The 22,108-nt window shown below is 53.1% G+C and overlaps 1 protein-coding gene across 2 annotated transcripts; it reads right to left on the bottom strand.

The window, feature by feature from the left end:
- Nucleotides 1–1,033: 1,033 nt before the first annotated feature.
- On the bottom strand, nucleotides 1,034–16,157 carry SCART1 (scavenger receptor family member expressed on T cells 1). 2 transcript variants are annotated; one of them, XM_077947907.1, is made up of 14 exons: nucleotides 15,987–16,157; nucleotides 13,486–13,803; nucleotides 12,511–12,807; nucleotides 11,405–11,713; nucleotides 10,737–11,042; nucleotides 10,278–10,595; nucleotides 9,890–10,204; nucleotides 4,378–4,695; nucleotides 4,134–4,202; nucleotides 3,743–4,057; nucleotides 3,445–3,483; nucleotides 2,428–2,565; nucleotides 1,703–1,897; nucleotides 1,034–1,230 (listed from the first exon to the last, which is right to left on the bottom strand). In XM_077947907.1, exons 1-14 carry the CDS (start codon nucleotides 16,051–16,053, stop codon nucleotides 1,154–1,156), a joined length of 3,081 nt encoding a protein of 1,026 aa, XP_077804033.1. In that variant the 5' UTR covers nucleotides 16,054–16,157; the 3' UTR covers nucleotides 1,034–1,153. The 2 variants fall into 2 exon arrangements, with proteins under 2 accessions (XP_077804033.1, XP_077804034.1); XM_077947908.1 differs by lacking the exon at nucleotides 15,987–16,157 and having other exon boundaries at nucleotides 12,511–13,001.
- Between the last annotated feature and the right edge of the window lie 5,951 nt (nucleotides 16,158–22,108).

Raw genomic sequence — 22,108 nt, 5'->3', positions numbered from 1 at the left:
GCCGGTTCTCGGAGGGTAAGGTGTGCTCAGACGGTAGGTAAGCCTCTGCCCCCAGCTCCATCAGGAGCTGCTCCAGCTGCACCCCAAGAAGCTGGCCACACGTCCTCAGCACCACACTTCTGCCCGGAGGCCCTGCCCACGCTCTCTGGACGTCCCCTCAGCACCCTCATTGGGCTTCCTGTCTGAGGAAGGGGCTTCTGGTTTATCTTCTCCGCCCAAGGTGGTCCTTGGACCCAAGCAGGGGCCCCCCTCACAATCCCAGGAAGTTGGAACAGAGAAGGGGTTTGGGGGATGGCAGGCAGCGTGCAGAGAGACCCCAAGGGTGCAGCTGGGGTCCTCACTGCTTACGGAGCCAGTGTCAGCGAGGCCAACAGCACGCTGCCCACACGCCAGGGCAAACAGAGGCCAGACAGAGGCCGAAAGACCCTACAGGTGACGACTCACTGGATGTTTAGACCTGGGTGTTCCCAGTATGCTGAAACCTGAGATGAAGAAGTCAGAAAAGATCTAAACATGCCTGACGGGGTCCTGCGTGGTGGAATCCTGGGTGGGTGGGATTGTTGGTGGGTTAGGTCCTGGGAGGGTGTGGTCAGCAATGAGGTTGGTCAGGGAAAGCTTCGGGGCCCATCAGAGCAATGCAGCTGTAAGAAATGGAGATTCTGACCCCAAGCGCCCAGCGGAGCCCTCGCCATCCCCCTCAGCACTGTGTGTGCAGATGAAAGGCAGGAACCCAGGGGTGGTTCATCAGGGAGCCACACTGAAGGTTGGGCCCCTAACCTTGGAAGTCAGGTGGCAGCAGAGACAAGAAACGATCCAAGAGGTTGCCTGACTGGGAGACCCCTGACCCTCCTGCCTGAGTTACAGGAGTAGCCCACATCCCGACTCAGTAAAACAGTGAAAACAATGTGGACTGGAGACACACACAGTCGCCCTCAGACAAGAAGACAAAGGACCAGACAGCGGGGCCCAGAACAGAACCTGGACCATCATGGTGTCTGTTGAACATTTCTGGATCGAATTAATGACGGATGAGTGAATTCAAAGAGAGTTTAATAACATCTGTTTTGAGAGTGAGGACAAGGAAGACCCCAGCCTTCCCTGGTGTATCCCACTCTCTCCACACACTGACATCCCCACTGTCAGCTCCAGGTCATCACGTCCTGGGGCAGAGGCCACCATGGTCTTCCATCCCAGCCTCAGCTTCGGGGCCCAGGCTGAAAGGAGCCCCACCTGTGTTTAGGGAGACAGACACAGGGTCCATTGGGGTGCTGAGCGATTTCTCAAAGCCCAGGAGTTCCCATCTCCCGGTTTCTTGCTGGGAAGCAAAGCCTCAAAGGGACAAGGATGGGACACAGTGGGTCGGGAGACAGTGATATGGCTTCTCACAGTGACCTGGGCTGCCCAGCGCCCCTCCTGCAGCCGACCGGGACAAGGTGCTGGAAGGACACTGCTCAGCTGCAAAAGCAACCCAAATATAGACCTATGACCTCCCTAAGTCCACATCTACCCCTGGGAGATGCAGCTTCAAAAGGACAGCCAGAAGTCCTAATGCCCCAGGCCCGAGACAGGAGAGAAAGTCACGGACACGTGAGAAGCAGCTCTCAGGTTCTTTAAATGTAGGCGCTGGCCAGAGCAGAGCCCTCTGCATAGGAGCAGTACGGCAGCAAGAGCACCATGGATGCCAGGACACAGAGGTGCACACCTGCGGGGCTCAGCAGCACCCTGGCCTCCTCCGCCTCCTCCCCAGCGCCATCCTCAGGCTCTCCCACATCGTCATAGTCCTCCTCCAGGCCCAGGTCCCCGGATCCTGCAGGTCCCTCGTCTTTCTCCTCCATGGGGAAGGCTCCGATGTCCTCATAGACACCCTCTGAGGACAGATGGCCTGACATGTCCCAACCTGCAAAGGCCCCACCAGAATGTTCTAGAAGAAATGCTCCTGCAGTCCAAGCCCACCCTGCCTGGCCCCTGCGGTCTCTCATGCACACCAGGAGCACCCCTGGCTCCTCTGTCAGCAGCCCCCACAGACGGCAAAGACCCCCAGCCAGAGGCCACTTTCTACTCAGGGCCCCCAGGAATGCGGTCCTAGGGTGGGACCGGTGGCCTCCGCCTCTGAACACACCCAGGAAAGCCCCCATTGGACATAAGTCTTAAGGGTCAGCAGAATCCTGAAGCCCGTTCTCACTCCAGGCAGCCCTGGGAGTGTGGATTTCCTTGATCCAGCACATCGCGGGGGCAAAGCAAGACTCAGACTCAGGGTCCCTGAGGCCCAGACAGAGAGTCACTGAGCAGTCACCATGGGGAAGGCCACTTAGCATGTAGGGCAGTGACCAGGACAGAAAGGGTCTGCAATGACAGGGCCCACAGAGCATGCCCCCCAGCCTCCCCACCCCAGGCCCCTGCTCACCACACCTGGGCACGCCCACCTACCCCTGCAGGCTGCTCTGCGGCGGCACCACTGCGTGCCCAGGAACAGGGAGATGATGCCCAGGAGGGAGCCAAGGACCAGGCAGGTGATCTCAGGCAGGGCCCAGGCCTTGTGGGCAGGTGGAGGGGCCAAGGGAGGGGCTGTGGGGCACAGTGAGAGGCGGGGCCTGCTGTGCACCTGGGCTGCCTGGGCCATTGTGACCCTGGCCCTGGGGGACCTCAGCCTCACAGGGATGGGGCCACCCCAGGAGAGGTGGGCCTTTGTGCTGCCTGAACGGCGCTCCTCCCATGGAGAGACACTGTGGAGGTCGAGGCCACCACACGAGAGGCCCAGGTGGAGGGCCCAGGTGGGAGAATCCAGGAGGCCTGTAGGCCCAGATAGTGGGTACCAGGGAGGAAGGCCCACGTGGGAGGGCACAGGTGGACAAATCCAGCTGTGTAGGCCCAGAGAGCGGTTACAGTTGGGAGGGCACAGGTGGGGAGGCATGAGTGCAGGGCTGAGGCGGAAGGCACAGGTGGGAAAATGCAGGTATGTGGGCCCAGATAGGAGCATCAGAGGATGATCTGGGAGGCGGTGAGGCCTGTGGAATGCGCTTAGCATCCTGACTGCCCACTGCCCTCAGCTCTGCCTTGAACACAGACCTAGGGTCCAAGGGGCCACAGCTTTCGAGGGCCAAGCCCCCCGCAGCCACAAAGGCAAAGACCCCAGAGAAGTGGCTGTGTGAGGCCTGGGGTCTCTGTCCTCCACATCCCCAGATCCCCATATATTCACTCAGGTGGGCACAGGGAGAGGGGGGGATCCCCATATATTCACTCAGGTGGGCACAGGGAGGGAGGGGGATCCCCATATATTCACTCAGGTGGGCACAGGGAGAGGGGGGATCCCCATATATTCACTCAGGTGGGCACAGGGAGAGAGCGGGGGTGTCCTGGTCGTGATGGTCAGCCCTGAGCCCCAGTGCAGGTCCCTGCGGGGTCTGACATACAGGAGGGGGGTGAGCATGAGAAAGAGCCACCTACCCAGCGGCGGCAGGGGCAGCACAGTGGTCTCCGGGGAACCTGCAGTAAACGGTGGCAGGTGAGGACCGGGATGGGGAGGCCGCTACAGCCCTGAGCCGCACAGACCCTCACCCAGCCCACGCAGCCTGAGCGGACAGGACTGGTCCCCGGCAGCCCGGCCAGGAGCACCCACAAGGGACCACGCCTTGGGCAGCCTCAGGGCTGGGTGCTGGGGATCCGCTTGAGGGGAAAGGGGCCGGAGACCACCACAGGACTCAACCAGCGCCCCTCTTCCCAGCCCTCCCCCGGCCCCACTCACCCAAGCAGCGCACGCCCGCGTCCTCCTTGTGCGCGCAGTCTCCGCGTCCCCACCGCTCCGCAGGGCAGCCCCGCAGGGACGCCTCGCTGCCCCGGCACCCCACCTCGTCCAGCCACACGGGTCCGGAGCCAGGGCCAAAGGCGGCGGACCCCAGGGCGGCGACGGCCTCACCACAGCCCAGCTGGCGGCACACGACCTCCGCGTCCGCCAGGTCCCAGCCGTCGTCACACACGGTGCCCCAGGAGCCCGCGTGCCAGAGCTCCACGCGCCCGGAGCAGCGATCCTCGCCCCCGCGCACGCGCAGCGCGCCCTCCTCTGGAATGGGGGCTGCCGTCACTGCGGGGGCTGGACCGGGATGGGAAGGAGGACAGGGACAAGGACAGAGGGGTACCTGGGCAGCCGAGCGAGGAGGAGCAGTTGAGGGGCTCCCCAGCAGCCTGTGGCCTGTCCTCTGACAATCCTGCAGGTTAAACAGCAGCTCTGAGAGCATCAGTGCCCGGAGAAGCTTCAGAAGGAAGGCTGTGGATCCCAGTGACCCCCAGGCCCAAGCTCTGATTCGATGGCATCCCCTGCTAGTGACCTGTCAGGACAGATGACTCTCTTCCCGGGCACCCCCGGAGACCTCTAATGCCCACCTGCACAGGTAATCCAGACCTGCTCCCGAAGGTCACAGGAATGCGGGTGCCACGGATGGGAGGGGCATTGCCACAGGGTGGAGTTGCGCAGCGGACGGCACTCGATGTTGTCCACCCAGGCGGTCCCGGTGCCGGCAGAGGGGAAGGGCCTGTTCTCCAGCCAGCCCCACTCCCCACACCCTAGCTGCTTGCAGATGATGGACAAGGAGAGGTCCTTCAGGGCATTGCTGCACACGGCGCCCCAGGTCCCATTGTAGAACACGTCCAGCCACCCAGCACAGCAGCAGGTCCCGCCTCGCAGCCTCAGAGCCACCGACTCTGCAAGGCAAGCACAGTCAGGCCAAGGAGTGCCCTGCCTGGACACCACGGGCAGTCTCAGAAGGAGGGGGCTAGACTCAGGGGGTCCCAGCGCTGAGATCAGTTATAGAAAGAGTGTGGAGCTTCTCTGAAAAATTTAAAGCAGAGCTACAACACAATCCAGCAATCCCACTGCTGGGTATAGACCCAGAGGAAATGAAATCAGCACAGCAGCGACATCTGCACGCCCAGGTTCACTGCAGCACTACTGACAATAGCCAAGATGTGGAATCCGTGTAAATGTCCAACAACAGATACACGGACACAGAAAATACGGCAGTTACTCAGCCATTTAAAAACAAAACAAAACAAAACAAAAAACAATAAAATCCCATCATTTGCAGCAATGCGGATTGAACTGGAGGACACTGTGTTAAGTGAAACAAGCTAGGAACAGAAGTTAAACACCCCATGTTCTCACTCATAAATGGAAGCTTTAAAAAAGTTGATCTCCTAGAAGTAAAAAGCAGAATAGAGGACACTAGAGGTTGGGAGGTGGGGGAGGGAGGGATAGGAGGAGATCTGTGGAGATACAAAATCACAGCTGGATAAGAGGAATAAATCTAGCATTCTATAGCACTGTAGGTGACCGTAATTAACAGTCTATTATTTGGTTTCAAATCGCTGGGAGGAGGATATTGAATGTTCCCAACACAAAGAAATGAAACATGTCTGAGATGACTGTTTGCTAATTACCCTGATCTTACCACTACACATTATACGGATTGAAACACCACTATGTACCCCATACAGATGTACGAAGATTGTCGATTTAAAAAAGTAAAACAGAAATGTGGTACATGGATGCTATGGAATACTGTTCAGCTTCAAATAAGAAGGAAATTCTGTGATCCGTGACAACATGGATGAACCTGGAGGACGTTATGTTAAATGAAATAAACCAGGAATGGAAAGACAAATTCTGCATGATCCCACTTACATATGGGAGCAAAAAAAAAAAAAAAAAGTCAACTGCATAAAAACAATAGAATGTGGTTATCGGGGCAGCTGGTGGGGGAATGGGGAGAAGTAGGTCAAAGGGTACACAACTGTGCAGGATGAATAAATCTAGAAACCCAACATACAGCAGGAGGAATGTAGTTAATAATATTGGATTGTACACTGGAAATTTGCTAGGAAAGTAGATTTTAGGTGCTCTTACCACAAAACCAAGCGTAACTTTGCGAGATGGTGGAATGCTCATTGGCTTGACTGTAGTAATTATTTAACTCTGTGTGTGTGTGTGTGTGTGTGTGTGTGTGTGTGTGTGTGTGTGTGTGTACCTCAGCCCCATGTTCAGAGATAGCTTCGGTCCTGACTGATCAGTGCCCAAATATGTTCAGTGTTACCCTTGGAGCAGTGTAGAGTCCAACAGACTAATATGGTCACCTAATGGCATGTTAGACAATTCTTTAAAGCTATGCCATGAAGCACTGTAATAACATTTTAAAAATACCTGTACCAGGATAATTGGAGAACATTGGGTATAAATTGCAACTGAAAGGATCATATCTAATTAAAATAAGCTTAGAAAAAGTACTGGAAAGAAATTCATGGTAATAGAATACAAAAGTGTCCACAAGTATCCCCTGCCTGATCCACACCCTCTCACTGAGTCCGTGCCCCAGTCCTTGAGTCCTGGCTGCCTCGGGACTTGGGCCAAGGAATAAGGTCTGAGACTCTGTGCCTGTTCCTAGGCTGACACTGCTATCATTTTTAGAACCAAGGCTGGATCATGACAGAAACAGAGCCTCCACCACTCCTGCCTTCAGCCAGGGCCCAGAAGCAGGGCTCCACCTAACCATCAAGTGACCGAAGGCACTGAGGGAGCCCGGCTGGGACAGAGAACCACCAGGCTGAGCACAGCCAAAGGCAGTGACCACAGAAGTTGGAGCCACACACATCCCTGCTGCCTGTGGTGGGGCTGGTTACTCAGCATCAATTTCACGTACGTTACATATTCATGGTGGCTTTATCTCCGGCTGTTGCGATTACAGATGGTTTTTTCTTTCAAATGTTTTGGGCTCAAATTTTAACACCATGTAAAACTTTATATTTCATTCTCTCAAAAATATTAGCAATATAGTATTTTTGTAAAGTCTATCAAGAGATATCCTCTACCTATGTCTAGAAATTAGTGTTCTAATTCTTTAAAATGGCTCCTGTCCCTCAGATATGAAAAGTCCCATCTGCTTTCCCAAAACAATTAAAGTTTGCACCCTGGACATATGGACAGGACTTTGGGCAAAGCAGCAGCACAGGCAGGAGACACAGGCCATGTGGGCAGCCCAGAGCTGAGCAGGGCTCCGTGGCCTGCCTGTCCACCTGCCCACCAGTGGGACAGCAGGAGCCATGAGCGCCCCACCCCACCCTGAGGATGCAGTCCTGTCAGGCAGGGACCCTGAAGAGCCTGGAGGGGCCAGAAGTGACCGAGGCATAGCTGAGACCCAGGTGGAAAAGAGGCAGCCCCGGGAATTGAACTGGCCATGTCCAACGTGCTGGCTCCAGCAGACGGTCTGACGGCCAGATGCCTGCACATGCCGGCTCAGGTGGGGTCCCCAGGATGAAGCTTCACAGACAAACAGATAAAGTAGCCACCAGAGGAAAATGCTGCAAACCAGAGACCAACGACCACATGGAAGATGCGGAGGAAGGGCTAACATCAGCCGCTTTCCACAGAAACCAGCAGAATGTTCTAGAAAATGACCTGCCATTCTCACTGAGATGCCAGAAAAAGATGGACCTCTTATGAGAGTGGAGCATAATGTCATTAGGAGAAAACAAGCTGCTGAGAATAAAGACACAAAAATGAGGTGACAGACGAGGTGAGGAGGGCGAAATAATACACCAAAGGACCGAAGAGCAGAACCGACAGAAACGCAGATTGTGATGTGCCACCTGGAGAAATGCCCCAAGAATGCCTGGGGAAGGAGCCACGCCAAAATTAATTTCAGAAACATAGAGAAGACCCAAACTCACGAGACTCCAGCATTGCATACGAAGAACGCAATAATTGAAATAAATGTAATAATCCAAGATCCACTGAAGAAAACGTTTCTAAAGTACAATATAAACCAAAATCAATGAGAAGAGCCCACACTTGGATGAGCTGCCGGAGACTCTGCCGGCATCCAGCTTCTCCCCCCGGGATTGCCTGGAAAGACCGCAGGTCAGGTGGGGAGCCCATGACCTGCTCGCTCACAGGCTTCTCTGGAGAACCCATCCCCCCAAATGACAAAGTTCCATCACCCAAGAATGACCACACCTGGACAAGATGAGAACACAAAGGATCTCGGGTATGCGTGAATAATAATAACAATAAAAAATCTCATCCACCACCTCAAAAATAGTCTGCAAAATGGCCAGGTACGGTGGCTCACACCTGTAATCCCAACACTTTGGGAGGCTGAAGCAGGTGGACTGCTGTGGGCGGCAAGCCACTGAGGCAACAAGGCAACAGACCGAGGGCACGAGCTGTTCCAGTGTAATAAAATATATAAAATAACAAGCGTTATACTAGATCTAGATCATAGATATGATTATGTATGAATATCATTAATCATTAGTTGGTAGCAATTACTCTTTACTCCAATATTATAATAATCCTCGCTCTACAATCATAACCTAGGAAAAACCAGGCCATACAGAGATGGGAGCTGAGGGGACATAGTGAGAAGTGACCAGAAGACAAGTGTGAGCCTTCTGTGATGCCTGGGCAGGGCCAACAGAGGGCTCCTTGGTCTCGTGGTAACGCCAGCATCTGGGAAGACGCCCGTTGCCAAGCGGACTGGGGTCTAGCGGTACGTCGGTGCCAAGGAAAAACACCCGCTACTTAGCAGACCGGGAAAGGGAGTCTCCCTGTCCCCGGGGCAGTTCAGAGAAGACTCTACTCCTCCACCACTTGTGGAGGGTCTGACATCAGTCAGGCCTGCCCGCAGTTATCCGGAGGCCTAACCGTCTCCCTGTGATGCTGTGCTTCAGTGGTCACACTCCTAGTCCACCTTCATGTTCCATCCTGTGCACCTGGCTCTGCCTTTTAGATAGCAGTAGTAAAATTAGTGAAAGTATTAAAGTCTTTGATATTTCTGAAAAGAGCATAGAAGAAATAAGGACGTAAGCTGTCCTCTCTCTCTCTGCCTCAGCTACCTAAAAGGAAAGGGCCCCCGTCCGGTGGACATGTGACTCACATAACCTTATCAATCATTGGAGATGGCTCACACTCTTTACCCTGCCCTCTTTTGCCTTGTATCCAAAAAATAACAGCGCAGCCAGGCATTCGGGGCCACTACTGGTCTCCGAGTCTTGGTGGTTGTGGTTCCCTGGGCCCAGCTGTCCTTTCTTTTATCTCTTTGTCTTGTGTCTTTATTTCTACAATCTCTTATCTCTGCACACAGGGAGAAAAACCCACTGACCCTGTGGGGCTGGACCCTACAGACTGCTTGAGTCTAGGAGTTTGAGACCAGCCTGGGCAACACGGTGAAACTCCATCTCTACAAAAATAAACATTAGTCAGACATGGTGGCACATGCCTGTAGTCCCAGCTACTTTGGAAGCTGAGGCAGGAGGATCGTTTGAGCCCGGGAAGCAGAGGTTGCAGTGAGTCAAGATTGCATCATTACACTCTAGCCTGAGCAAGACTTTGTATTAAAAAAAAAAAAAAAAAAAAAAAAAAACAGTTTGCAAAAAGTTCTCCAGTCCCCCAAAATATGGATCAAAATTAAGACTCTGAAGCCAGTGGCAGCGCTCACTTCTGTAGTCCCAGCAGCTTGGGAGGCTGAGGCTGAGGGATCCCTGGACTACAGGAGGTCAAGACTGCAGTGACATGTGATTGGGCCGCTGCACTCCAGCCTGGGCAACACAGTGAGACCATCTCAAAATAAATGTATATATACGTGAATTCCGGATGGAAACTTCAAGCTCACTTGAGCTGGTGATGGTGGAAAATGAGCCCAGGCGGGGCTGCTCCAGGAAGCTCCAGGTGCAGGAAACCAAAGCGCTTTGTCCGGTGCCATTTACTACACCAAGAGGAACCTCACCCAATACATTGTGAAGGAAGACAACAGCTCCTGATACTTTAATGTAATTCTGGAAAGCAAGTAGGCATGATTGTACGTAATAAAACAGCATGATCATTTGATACCCAACCGCCACTCACCTGAGCAGAGGACGCCAGCGTCCTCCTTGTGGCTGCAGTCGTGCTGGCCCCAGCCCGCCGACGGGCACTGCCACAGCGCAGATTCGTGGCCCTGGCAGCCCAGCTCATCCAGCCAGATGCGCCCTGCCCCGGCTCCGAAGTGTGCGGCCCCCAGGGCGCTCAGGGCCCGGCCACAGCCCAGCTGCCTGCAGACCACGTGCGCGTCCTGCAGGTCCCAGGCGTCGTCACACACGGTGCCCCACGCGCCCCCGTGCAGCACCTCCACGCGCCCCGCACAGCGCCCCGGCCCCGCGGCCAGCCGCACCCCGAGGCTCCCTGTGGAGAGACAGAGTCAGGGCGCCCAGGACCCCGCGGCGACGGGCCATCGGGGATGCGGTTCTGCCCTCACCAGAGCACACCACGCCGGCGTCCCGCGAGGTTCCCGCGGGCTCCTGCAGGGTCGCGGACACGTTGCACTGAGTCAGGCGGGTCTCGGTGCCCAGACAGCGCGCGCGGCTCAGAGACACCTGGACGGACCCGCGGCTGGGGGCAGGTGCGTCATAGGCTTGTTCGGCCGCTCCGCACCCGAGCTGCCGGCACACCACGTCCGCGCCGCGCAGGTCCCAGGCATCGTCCAGGACGCGGCCCCACACGCCCTCCAGGGAGACCTCCACGCGGCCATCACAGCGGCTCTGTCCTTCCCTCAGCCGCACGGCGTGGGGCAGACCTGGGGATGGGGACGCACAGGGGACCCAGGGTGTCAGCGGGAGGGACCCGGAACCACCCCACAGCAGGGCCCCTCCCTCTCCGCCCCCTCTGTCCATGCCTCTCACCCACCCTCCTCCTCCACCGTCCTGGCTGCACCCACCTGAGCAGACCGCGGAGGCTGAGTTTCCCGGGGCACAGGCCGGGACGCCCAGGGTGCTTACTGGGCAATTCCACAAGTAGGGTTCTGTCCCCCCACAGTGAAACGCGTCAGGCCAGATGGCAGCGTCCCCGTCCCCAAAATGGCCTCCTCGAGGTGTGGCCACCGCACTGCCACAATTGAGCTGGTGGCAGAGGACGGTGGCATCTGCTATGTCCCAGTGGGTGGCACAGAGGGGCGCCCAGGACCCCTGCACCTGGAGCTCCACACGGCCCTCACAGCTGCTGCTGCCATTGACCAGCCTGAACTCTGGGGGAGAGGAAGAGTCAGCGTGGCTCGCACATGGCAGACCCAGCACATGGCTGGCTGTGGTCATTTCCTTCCTTCACACCCAGAGGGGTGGGCACAGAGCCCAGCTCTGCTCTCACCAGCTCCTCTGCCCTCCTCTGCCTCAGCATGCAGCTCACACAGCTCTCCAGAAGAATCTGATCTTAGCTGCAGCCTTGGGGCACATCACTCTACACCCAGTCTCTTCCCTGCTTCTTTCAACCAACTGAAGCAAACATCCAAAGCACACACACCTACCGGCCAGAGGCACCTTTAGGGCATGAAGGGATTTGGCAGAGAACAAGGCAGGGATGAGCCTTCAGAGCCCACACACAGGACCTCACCTGAGCACCTGAGCCCCGCGTCACGGCCGGGCCCACACTGGCTCCCATTTCCCCGCGGGCAGTGGAACAGCAGCGACTCGTCGCCTGCACAGCGGAAGGTCTCCGTCCACACCGGCCCCGAGCCCCGGCCGAAGCGGGAACCCTTGGGTGTGGACGCCGCCACCCCGCACTGCAGCTCCCGGCACACCACATGGGCCGTGGCCAGGTCCAGGTCTGTGTCACACATGGTGCCCCAGGTCAGGCCCCGCCTCACCTCCAGGCGCCCGGCGCAGGGGTGCTCGCCGCCCACCAGCCGGGCCTCGGTGTGTCCTGGGGGCAGACGTCCTCTCAGGCACGAGACAGGTGTTCTCAGGTCAACTGCCTGGCCCTGAGCCTTAGACTGCAGAAGGCTTCAGCCAGGAGCCATCATCTGTATCTAGGCAGAGGGTCTGCCAAGCACAGGCAGGAACCTGCAGCCAGAGGCCCTTCCCCCCTGCACCCAGAGAAGAGCAGGCGTCTTTGGCCGCATCGCCAAGGTCAGGGTCAGGGTCACCTGCTGCAGGTGCCCACGTATTTCACAGCCTCTGCCTGTCCGGGGCCATGACAGCAACACTCTCTGCAATCCCAGAGGCGATTGGGAGGCGTCAGGGCACCCCTTGGTCCACTGAGCACCACCCTCTCTGGGGTACTGCAGCAAGCAGACTATCCACCTCATTTCAGCTGCTCCTCATACAAGGCCAGGAGCTGTGAGGCCAGTGCAGCTCACACACACTTGAGGCAGGGCTGGGAGGACGTGACCTCTCCCCAACCCCAACCCTTAGACATGCAGAGATCACAGCTGAGGCAGCTCCGACTTACACCAGCAGCCAGGACCCCTAGATGGCCGGTGGGTTCTGAGCCAGGACACCTCTGTGGGGCCACCAGAAACTCAGCTCCGCTCAGCTGAGAACCAGTGTGAGAGCTGAGTCCCGTTCCCTCCGGCTGCACATGCACCACGTCTGCGCCCAATGTCTCATGTGGGACAGGAGCCCCATCCGTGGGGACGCCCACCCCTTCTCCCTGCTCTCCCCAGGTCCAGGCCCAGCATCATCCCAAGGGTCACTGGGAACATCGCGTGGCAGCCTCACCTGAGCAGACCACCTCTGCATCCAGCCGCAGGTCGCAGCTGCCACGAAAGTTGTTGTCCAGTCTGCAGCTGCGGATGGTGGGCTCGGTGCCCCTGCAGGCAAGGTACTTCCTGACGACGCCCACGTCCCGGCGGGGGGCCTGGAGCACAGGGCCGCACCCCAGCTCCCGGCAGAACACCATCGCCTCCTCCATGTGCAGGCCACAGAGGCGGTCCACCCCGTTCACGTTTCTGATCTCGGGGAGCCCCGCGCAGGGACTGCGGCCCTGCACCAGCCGGAGCTCCCGGAATGTGCCGTCTGTGGAGCACAGGCCCGTCTTCTGTGAGGTATGGACCCAGCTGCCCACATGGTCACTTGGCAGCTCCTTTTTCAGGGAGGACGGTGCTGCGCTGCGGAGGGCCAGCTTCAGGGGCAGGTGACCGGGCAGTCACACAGGGCCCGGGGCTCAGAGAGGCCCCCTGTGCCCAGCTTCATGCTCTGCTGCCGGTCTCCTGAAACAAGGGTCCCCACAGGGTCCCTTCACACTGGGCCCCCAGATGATAGGAGGTCCTGGCCAGGTGGTTCCGCTTCAGAGGCAGGACGCTATGAGGGGTCCTTACAGCCACACAAAGTCTGAGGGACAGCTGAGGACCCTCAGGCCAGATCTCAAAGGCAAAGCGTGTACCTTTCTGTCATTTGTGTAAGAAACTACCATCAGCTACCTGTGTGGGCCTCAGGCGTCCACAGACCCCGCCCCCTCTCGGCTGCTACCTCCCCATGCCTGGGCCTCACTCTGCTTCCTTCGTGCACTCTCTGACTGTCCCTGGCAGTGGTTTTTCCACAGCTGAATCTTACAGTCAGGATGGTTCCGGTGCCCAGCGAGGAGCCCCTCCCAGAGAGAGCTCCAGACCCACGGCCTCCCCGCCCACCTCGGAGACCCTCCCTGTCCTCCCACTCCTCCTCCCCAGCCCGCCCCCTTCACTCCTCCCTACTTACTGGAGCACAGCGCGACCACCACCCACGTGTGGGGGCACGGGCTCTGGCTCCATGAGCCAAGGCTGCACTCCCAGAGGGAGGACTCGTTGCCCCGGCAGGACACGTTGTGGAGCCAGGGCTGGGCCATCTCTCCAGGCAGCGGGACATACTTGGGGGCGCCCACGGCAGGACCGCAGCCCAGCTGCCTGCACACCACAGAGGCCTCTGCCAGCGTCCACTCCTGGTTGCACACGTATCCCCACGTCCCGTGGTGTCGGACCAGCACCACTCCGTCGCACGTGCTGTGTCTGTACGCCAGCCTCAGAGCGCCTGGTCCACCTTCAGACAGACAGGTCCAGTTAGAGGGGCCAGAACCAACCAGAGGCTCAGGAGGAAGCTGGCAGCAATGGCAGCTCTGGCGGCAGCAGGGAACGGCCTGCGAGGCCTCAGCGGCAAGTCGGGTTCCTCTCATCCCATGAAGCAGTCCCAGAGAGGTGATGGGCGCGGCTCACACAGAAACCCTCACCCCATGTGTCTCCCCCGGGGCTGCTCCCCTCCCCGGCCCTCTGAAGCCCCAACATCATGGAGGACCCCACCCCCAGGCAAGGAAGTCCCCTGTCCTCCTGGGTCTGCAGCTGGGCGGGTCCTCCCACCCACTCTCTGCCTCCCAAGCATCATTCCGCCGCTTCCACTGGAGGCCCTGTGGTCTCCAGCCCACCACTGTCACCCCTGCCCCGCCCACGTGACTGTCCACACCCCTTGGAGTGCTCTGCTCACCCCTCGCTCCTGTCCTCTGCAACCCTGAGCGTCCAGGAAAACACCCCCTGCCTGCCCTGCCACTACACCAAACCCAGCCCCACTACCCCACCCACACCAGCCTTCCAGCCAGGATCTCAGTCTCCATGGTTTCCGAGCATCTCAGATGCCCCAGCACCTTCTCTCCCACCCCCCACGGAGGCACCCCAACCACCCTCTCCAGGCCTCTGCACCCCCACATCAACACAGCCACCCCGAGAGGAAGCACCACTAGGAGGAACTCCATGTGGGTGGCGCTGTGGTCCCAGAGCAGCCTCCAGGGCCCCTGGAGGACTTTCCACACCCAGAAGAGAGCCTCCCAGATGGCAGTCAGGAGCAGAGGGGCGACCCTGCCTGGTCCAAGATGAAGACCTTTCCCTCCCACCTCGTGGGGAGCCTCGAATCCCCTCCCTGTCAGTCTTCCTCCATCCCTCCACACCCCCCAGCCTCCTCATCACCCTCCCACCTGGTTCTCCTCAGGACATGGATGTGTGCTGGTGTCTGCGATTGACTGATTGATTTACTTAGAGACAGAATCTCGCTCTGTCACCCAGGCTGGGGTGCAATGGCACGATCTCAGTTCACCGTAACCTCCACCTCCAGGGTTTAAGCAATTCTCCTGCCTCAGCCTCCCATGTAGCAGGGATTACAGGCGCACGCCACCACGACTGGCTAATATTTGTATTTTTAGCAGAGATGGGGTTTCACCATGTTGGCCAGGCTGATCTCGAACTCCTGACCTCAGGTAAACTGCCTGCCTTGGCCTCCCAAAGTGCTGGGATTACAGGCATGAGCCACTATGCCCGCTACGAATGGCTTTTTATACTGTATTTTCTAAAGCTTATTTCTTGTTGTAGTAGAGAATTCCGGCCCTTGTGCTTGCAATCCTTAACACAAAAGCAAATCCCTTCAACCCCAGGTATCCATCCATCTGTGGCCACACTGCTGCCTTTCCTTCAAATCCCAACCCCCTCTGCCCTCTCTGCAGCTGCTCACAGACTCCCACCCCACCACTGGGGGTGCGGCTCCATCCGGCACCAGGTCACCGCCCTGCTGGGCACCTGGACCAGCCCTGCCAGTGAAGTGTTCCTCAGCCTCGAGGGCACCCTCCCGTGCCTCCCGCCCAGCCCCACACTCATGTCATGGCTCCGTGCCCATGTACGCAGGTCCCCAGGGCTCCCTCACCTCCAGCCTCTCCTGCTCTTCCTTCTGGCCGGACCTCCCTCTCTACAGCTGCCTGCTCTGACCCAGCAGCCCTTCCACATGGCCCCACACCACAGTGTCCCCACCTGGCCGCAGCATCTCTGTGGGACCCCATGCTCAACCTCACTGCCAGATGCAGCCAACCCTCCCACCTCCTTCCCAGGACCTCAGCCCTGCTCCAGGGGACATGGATGGAGCAGCCCCCACAGGACCCCTCAGGACTCTGCTGATCGGGGTCATTGGGACCAGACACTGGGCCGTGTCCCTCATTTTGTCCAGGGCCTGACCCAGCCCTGTGCCCTGGGTTCTGAGCAGTGGGGTTAGGGGCTGGGGGCCCTGAGGTCACAGGGATCCAGCCATGTGGAGCCACCTCCCTCCTGCCCCAGCATGTCCGACGCACTCTGGGCTGAGTGAGACCCAGACAGACAGCAGGTCACTGCAGGGACCCTCATGCCCCGGGGCCTGGGCATCGACAGAGCTGCTGCCTCCAGAAAGTTCCATGGATGAAGGAAGGAGAAACTTACCAGTGGGGACTGCCCAGAGTTTGAGAAGAAGGGGCCCGAGTCCCAGGATCCAGAGAGCTGCGTTCATGGTCCCACAGCCCTCTGGGCTTTGGCAAGTCCTCACTGCTTAGCTGGGGCAACAGTGGAGGTCACAGCCCAGAGTCACATACACAGAGGTGGGAGCTGCCAAGGACGTCCTGGGGCCAATGGGGACAGCCACAGCCTTTCCAGAGCGAATCAGCAGCTCTGCCTCTCAGCCGTGAGCAGAGCAGCCAATGCCTTGCTGGCCTGAGCATCACCAGATAAGAGGAGGGTGCAGGCTGTGGGTTTCCTCCCACACTGATAGCTGCTGATGGGACTAGATGCAACCACCAGGCAGGTGGTCCAACCTGCCCACAGCACAGCATCAGTGAAGCCCTGCATCTCCGCCCTCCACCTGGGCCCGTCGGCTTCAGCCATGCCACCACCACAGAAGGCAGTGACGCCAGACAGCCAGGGAGGCGCCCTCCGTGCTGCCAGATGGCACTAGTAGAATTAGGGGTAGGGGTAGGGTGAGGGTTTGAGTGGGAGTCCCAGCAGCACCAGAAGAATGACACGGAAGAACTATGCAAGAACTCTGAGAACTGAACTGTCGTTGGAACCAAAACTCTTGAGAGAAGATACAGCTAAGAATCACTCATGATATGAAGACCCAGGGACACGACCATTTCAATAAGAGACAATCAACTGAGGCCAGCACCAGGAAGACTCGGGTGTCAGAATTATCTGGCAAGGATTTTAAAACAGGCATCATAAAAACTGTTTCCATAAAAAAATGCAAATCCCCTTGAAACAAATGGAAAAATAGAAATCTCAGCAAAGAAATAGAAGTTATAAAAATGAAACAGTCTAGGCGCGGTGGCTCACACCTGTAATCCCAGCATTTTGGGAGGCTGAGGCAGGTGGATCACCTGAGGTCAGGAGTTCGAGACCACCCTGGCCAACATAGTGAAACCCTGTCACTACTAAAAATACAAAAATTAGCCGGGCATGGTGACGTGCACCTGTAGTCCCAGCTACTTGGGAGGCTGAGACAGGAGAATCGCCTGAACCCAGGAGGCGGAGGTTACAGTGAGCTGAGATTGCACCACTGCACTCTAGCCTGGGTGACAGAGTAAGAATCTGTCTTAAAAAAAAATGAAACAGTGGTAAGGATGTGCAGAAATGGGAACTCTCAGATTTTACTGGTAGACTGCAAAATGGTGCAACTGCTTTGAGAAAATTTGGCAGTTTGTCCACATGTTAAATAGAGATATTCCAGGAAGATACCACTTGAGCCCAGGAAGGGCAGTTCCACTGCAGGGTACATATCTAAGAGGAATGTAAACTTATGTGCAAACAAAAATCTCTACATGAATGTTCACACAGCATTATTCATAATAAAGATGAAAACAGCTCACGTGTGCATCAACTGATAAATGGATAAAGAAAATGCAGTATGTCCATATTACAGAACGTCACTGAGCTGTAGAAAGGGAACGAGGCACCCACACCGACTAGATGTGCATCAACCTTGAAAACATGCTCAGTGAGAGAAGCCACACTTAAAAGACCACATACTGGGTACAATTCCATTCATATGAGGTTTCCAGAATAGGCAAATCAATAGACATGCAAATTAGATTAGTGGTTTCCAGGGGCTAAAGGAGGAGGAAAGAGAAAAGGACTGAAAATAGTATAGTGTTTTTATTTTTTATTTTTATTTATTTATGTAATTTTTTATTGGGAGACAGAGTCTCACTTTCTTGTCCAGGCTGGAGTGCAGTGGCATGATCATAGCTCACTGCAGCCTCAACTTCCTGGCCTCAAGTGATCTTCCTACGTTAGCCTCCTGAGTAGCTGGGACTATAGGTGCATGCCACCATGTCTGGCTGATTTTTAAAAATTTTTGTAGAGCTGGAAAGTCTTGCTATGTACCCAGGCCGGTCTCAAACTCCTGGCCTCATATGACCCTCCCACCTTGGCCTCCCAAAGTGTAGAGATTACAGGTGTGAGCCACTGCAGCCAGCTACAGGATGTCTTCATAAGGTGATAAAAATGTTCTGAAATTAGCTAGTGGTGATGGTTGCATAATCCTGAATATACTAAAATCCTCTGCACCACACACTTTAATGATATATGAACCTCAATCAAGTTGTTTTTAAAATAAATGAATATTATAGAACTGAAAATATAATAACCGAAATGTTAAAAACTCAATGAACGGACTTGTAGAATGGAAATGACAGAGGATGGCACCAGTGAACTTGAAGATACATCAATAGAATTTACTCAATGCAAACAACAGAGAGAAAATAGAAAAATTTATAGAGCCTCAGGGATCTGTGGGACAGTAATAACAAGACTTAATCTTTGTATCATGGGAAATCCGGGAAAGTTAAGAGAGTGTGGGGCTGAAAATGTATTTAAAGTAACAATTACTGAAAACTCTCCAAATGTGGTTAAAGGCACAAAACTACAGATTCAAGAAGCTGAGAAATCCCAAATAAGATGAATTCAAAGACATTCACACCAAGACACATAATTAAATTTTTGGAAACTAAAGGAAAAAAAAATCCTAAAAACAGCCAGACAGAAAGGATGCATTGACTATAAAAAATAGTCATGTGAATTACAGCTAATTTCTCATCTGAAATGGAAGCAAGTAGGAAGTGCCTTAATTTTAATTGACATGTAAGAATTTTACATATTTATGGGATACAGAGTGATATTTTGATACATGTATGCAATGCATAATGATCAAATCAGGGTAATTACCAAGCCCATCAAACATTTATCATTCATCTGTTGGGAACATTCAAAATCCTATCTTCTAGCTGTTTGAAAATACACAAGTTACTGTGAATTACAGTCACCCCACAGAGCTACAGAACACTGGAACTTATTCCTCTGCAACTTTGTATTTATTAAACAACTTCTCCCTATCTGCTTCTCCCCTAACCCTTCCCAGTCTCCAGTAACTCTAATTTTACTCTTCTAATATGAAGTCAATTTCTTAGTGCTGACATATGAGTAACAACTAGCAGTATTGCAGTATTGAACTTTTTCTACCTGATTTATTGCACTTAATATAATGTCCTACATGCACACACTGCTACAAATGGCAAGTTTTTTTTGTTTTTGTTTTTGTTTTTGTTTTTGAGATGGAGTTTCACTTTTGTTGCCCAGGCTAGAGTGCAATGGCACAGTCTCGACTCACTGCAACTTCCACCTCCCAGGTTTAAGCGATTCTTCTGCCTTAGCCTCCCGAGTAGCTGAGATTACAGGCACATGGCACTACACCCAGCTAATTTTTGTATTTTTAGTAGAGACGGGGTTTTGCCATGTTGGCCAGGCTATTCTTGAACTCCTGACCTCAGACCAGAGACCTCAGGTGATCCACCTGCCTTGGCCTCCCAAAGTGCTGACATTACAGGTTTCTTTATTTTATTTTTTTTCTTGAGACACTCCCAGGGTCTTATTGTGTGGCCCAGGTTGGAGTACAGTGGCATGATCTTGGCTCACTGCAACCTCTGCCTCCTGGACTCAAGCAATCCTCCCATCTCAGCCTCCCTAGTAGCTGGGACCACAGGTGCATGCCACCACACCCAGCTAATTTGTTTGCATTTTTTGCAGAGATGGGGTTTCACCATGTTGCCCAGGCTGGTCTCAAATTCCAGGACTCAAGCAATCCACCCGTCTTGGCCTCCCAAAGTGCTGGGATTACAGGTATTAGCCACCATGCCGGGCCTATTTCATTCTTTTTTATGGCTTAATAGTATTCCATTGTGTATGTATATTACATTTCCTTTATATAGTTACCTATTAATGAACACTTAGGCTGATTCCATGTCTTGTCTTTTGTGAATAGTGCTGCACTGAACACGGGGGTACAGACATCTCTTCAATACACTGATTTCCCTTCCTTTGAATAAATACCCAGTAGTGGGATTGCTGGATTATATGGTCATTCTATGTTTATTTTTTTGAGGAAACCCCATACTGTTTTCCATAATGGCTGTACTGATTTACATTCCCACCAACAGTGTGTAAGTTTTACCATTTCTCTGCATTCTCACCAGCATTTGTTAACTGTTTGTCTTTTAGATAAAAGCCCTTCAAACTTGGTTGAGATTATATCTTATTGTGGTTTCAATTTGCATTTCTCTGGTAATTAGTGATGTTGAGGTTTTTTCCATATGTTTTGGCTCTTTATATGTTTTCTATTGAGAAATGCCTATTCAGAAACTTTCACCCATTTTTTAATCAACTTAATTTTTTTTTGCTCTTGAGTTGTTTGAATTCCTTATATAATCTAATTATTCACTCCTGGTCAGATGTATAATTTGCAAATATTTTCTCCCATTCTGTTGGTTGTCACCTTGTCATTTGTTTCCTGTGCTGTGCAGAGGGATTTTAGATTGGTATATGCCCATTTGTACATTTTTGCTTTCATTACCAGTGCTTCTGAAGTTTTGTTCATAAAATCTTTGCCCAGACCAATGTCCTGACTCATTTCCCCTATATTTTCTTCTGGTAGTATTATAGTTTGGATCTTACATTTAAGTCTTTAATCCATCATGAGCTGATTTTTACATGGTGAAAGATAGAGGCCTAGTTTTATTTTCTGCATATGAATATCCAGTTTTCCCAGCACCATTTATTGTAGAAGGTATACTTTCCGCAAATGTGTTCTTGGCACCTTTGTCAAAAGTCAGTTAGGGCTGTAATTATGTGGATTTGTTTATGGGTTCTGCATTTTGTTCAATTGCCCTGTGTGTCTGTTTTCATACCAGTACCATGCTGTTTTGGTTACTATAGCTTTGTAGTATGTTTTGAAGTCAGGTAGTGTGATTCCTCCAACTTTGCCCTTTTTGGTCAGGATTGTTTAGCTATTCAGGGTCTTTGTGGTTTCATAGGAATTTTAAGAGTCTTTTTTCTATTTCAGTGAAGAATGTAATTTATATTTTGATAGGAATTGCATTGAATCTGCAGATTGTGTGGATAATATGGTTATTTGGACAATATTAATTCTTCCAATTCATGAACATAGGATGTTTTTTCTTTTTTTTGTGTCATGTTCAATTTCTTACATCAGGGTTTTGTAGTTTTCATTGTAGAGATCTTCAACCTCCTTGGTTAAATGTATTCCTGGCGGTGGGGGTTTGTAGCTATTGTGAATGGGAATGCTTTCTTAATTTCTTTTTTAGGTAGTGTGTTACTGTTGCATAGAAATGGTATTGATTTGTGTGTGTTGATTTTGTATGCTGCAAATTTACTGAATGTATTTATCAGTATGAAAAGTTTTGGGTGGAGTCTTAAGATTTTTCTATATATAAAATCATGTCATCTGTAAACAGGGACAACTCAACTTCCTCATTTCCAATTTGGATGCCTTTTATTTCTTTTCTCTAATTGTTCTGGCTGGAACCTTCAGTACTAGGTTGAATAAGAGTGTTGAAAGTAGACATTCTTGTCTTGTTCCAGTTCTTAAAGAAAAAGCTTTCTACTTTTCCCCCAATCAGTATGATTTTGGCTGTGGGTTTGTCATATATGGCCTTTTTTTGTATTGAGATACATTCCTTCTATACCTAATTTGTTAAGAATTTTTATCATGAAGGGATTGTTGATTTGATTAAATGCTTTTTCTGCATCTCTTAAGATGATCATATGACTTTTGTCCATTCTGCTGTTGTGATATACCACATTTATTGATTTTCATATATTGAACCATCCTTGCATTCCTGAAACAAATCCCACTCAATCATGCTGTATAATCTTTTTGATATGCTGTTGGATTTGGTTTGTTAGTATTTTGTTGAGAATTTTTACATCTATTTTCACTAGGGATATTGTCCTATAGTTTTCTCTTTTGGTTGTGTCCTTGCCTAGTTTTGGTGTCAGGGCAATTCTGGCCTCATAGAATGAGTCTGGACAAATTCCCTCCTCCATCCCCCACCTTCAAGTTTCTGGAATATTTTGAGAAGAGTTACTATTTTTTCTTTTTAAAGATTGGTAGAATTCAGCTGTGAAGCCATGCAGTCCTGGTCTTTTCTTTGTTGGGGGACTTTTTATTACTGATGCAATCTCATTACTCATTGATGGTCTGTTCATGTTTTGTATTT

Source organism: Macaca mulatta, chromosome 9, assembly GCF_049350105.2.
Source record: "Macaca mulatta isolate MMU2019108-1 chromosome 9, T2T-MMU8v2.0, whole genome shotgun sequence".
Classification (NCBI taxonomy): Eukaryota; Metazoa; Chordata; class Mammalia; order Primates; family Cercopithecidae; genus Macaca; species Macaca mulatta.
This window is presented reverse-complemented; position numbering and strand designations above follow the sequence as displayed.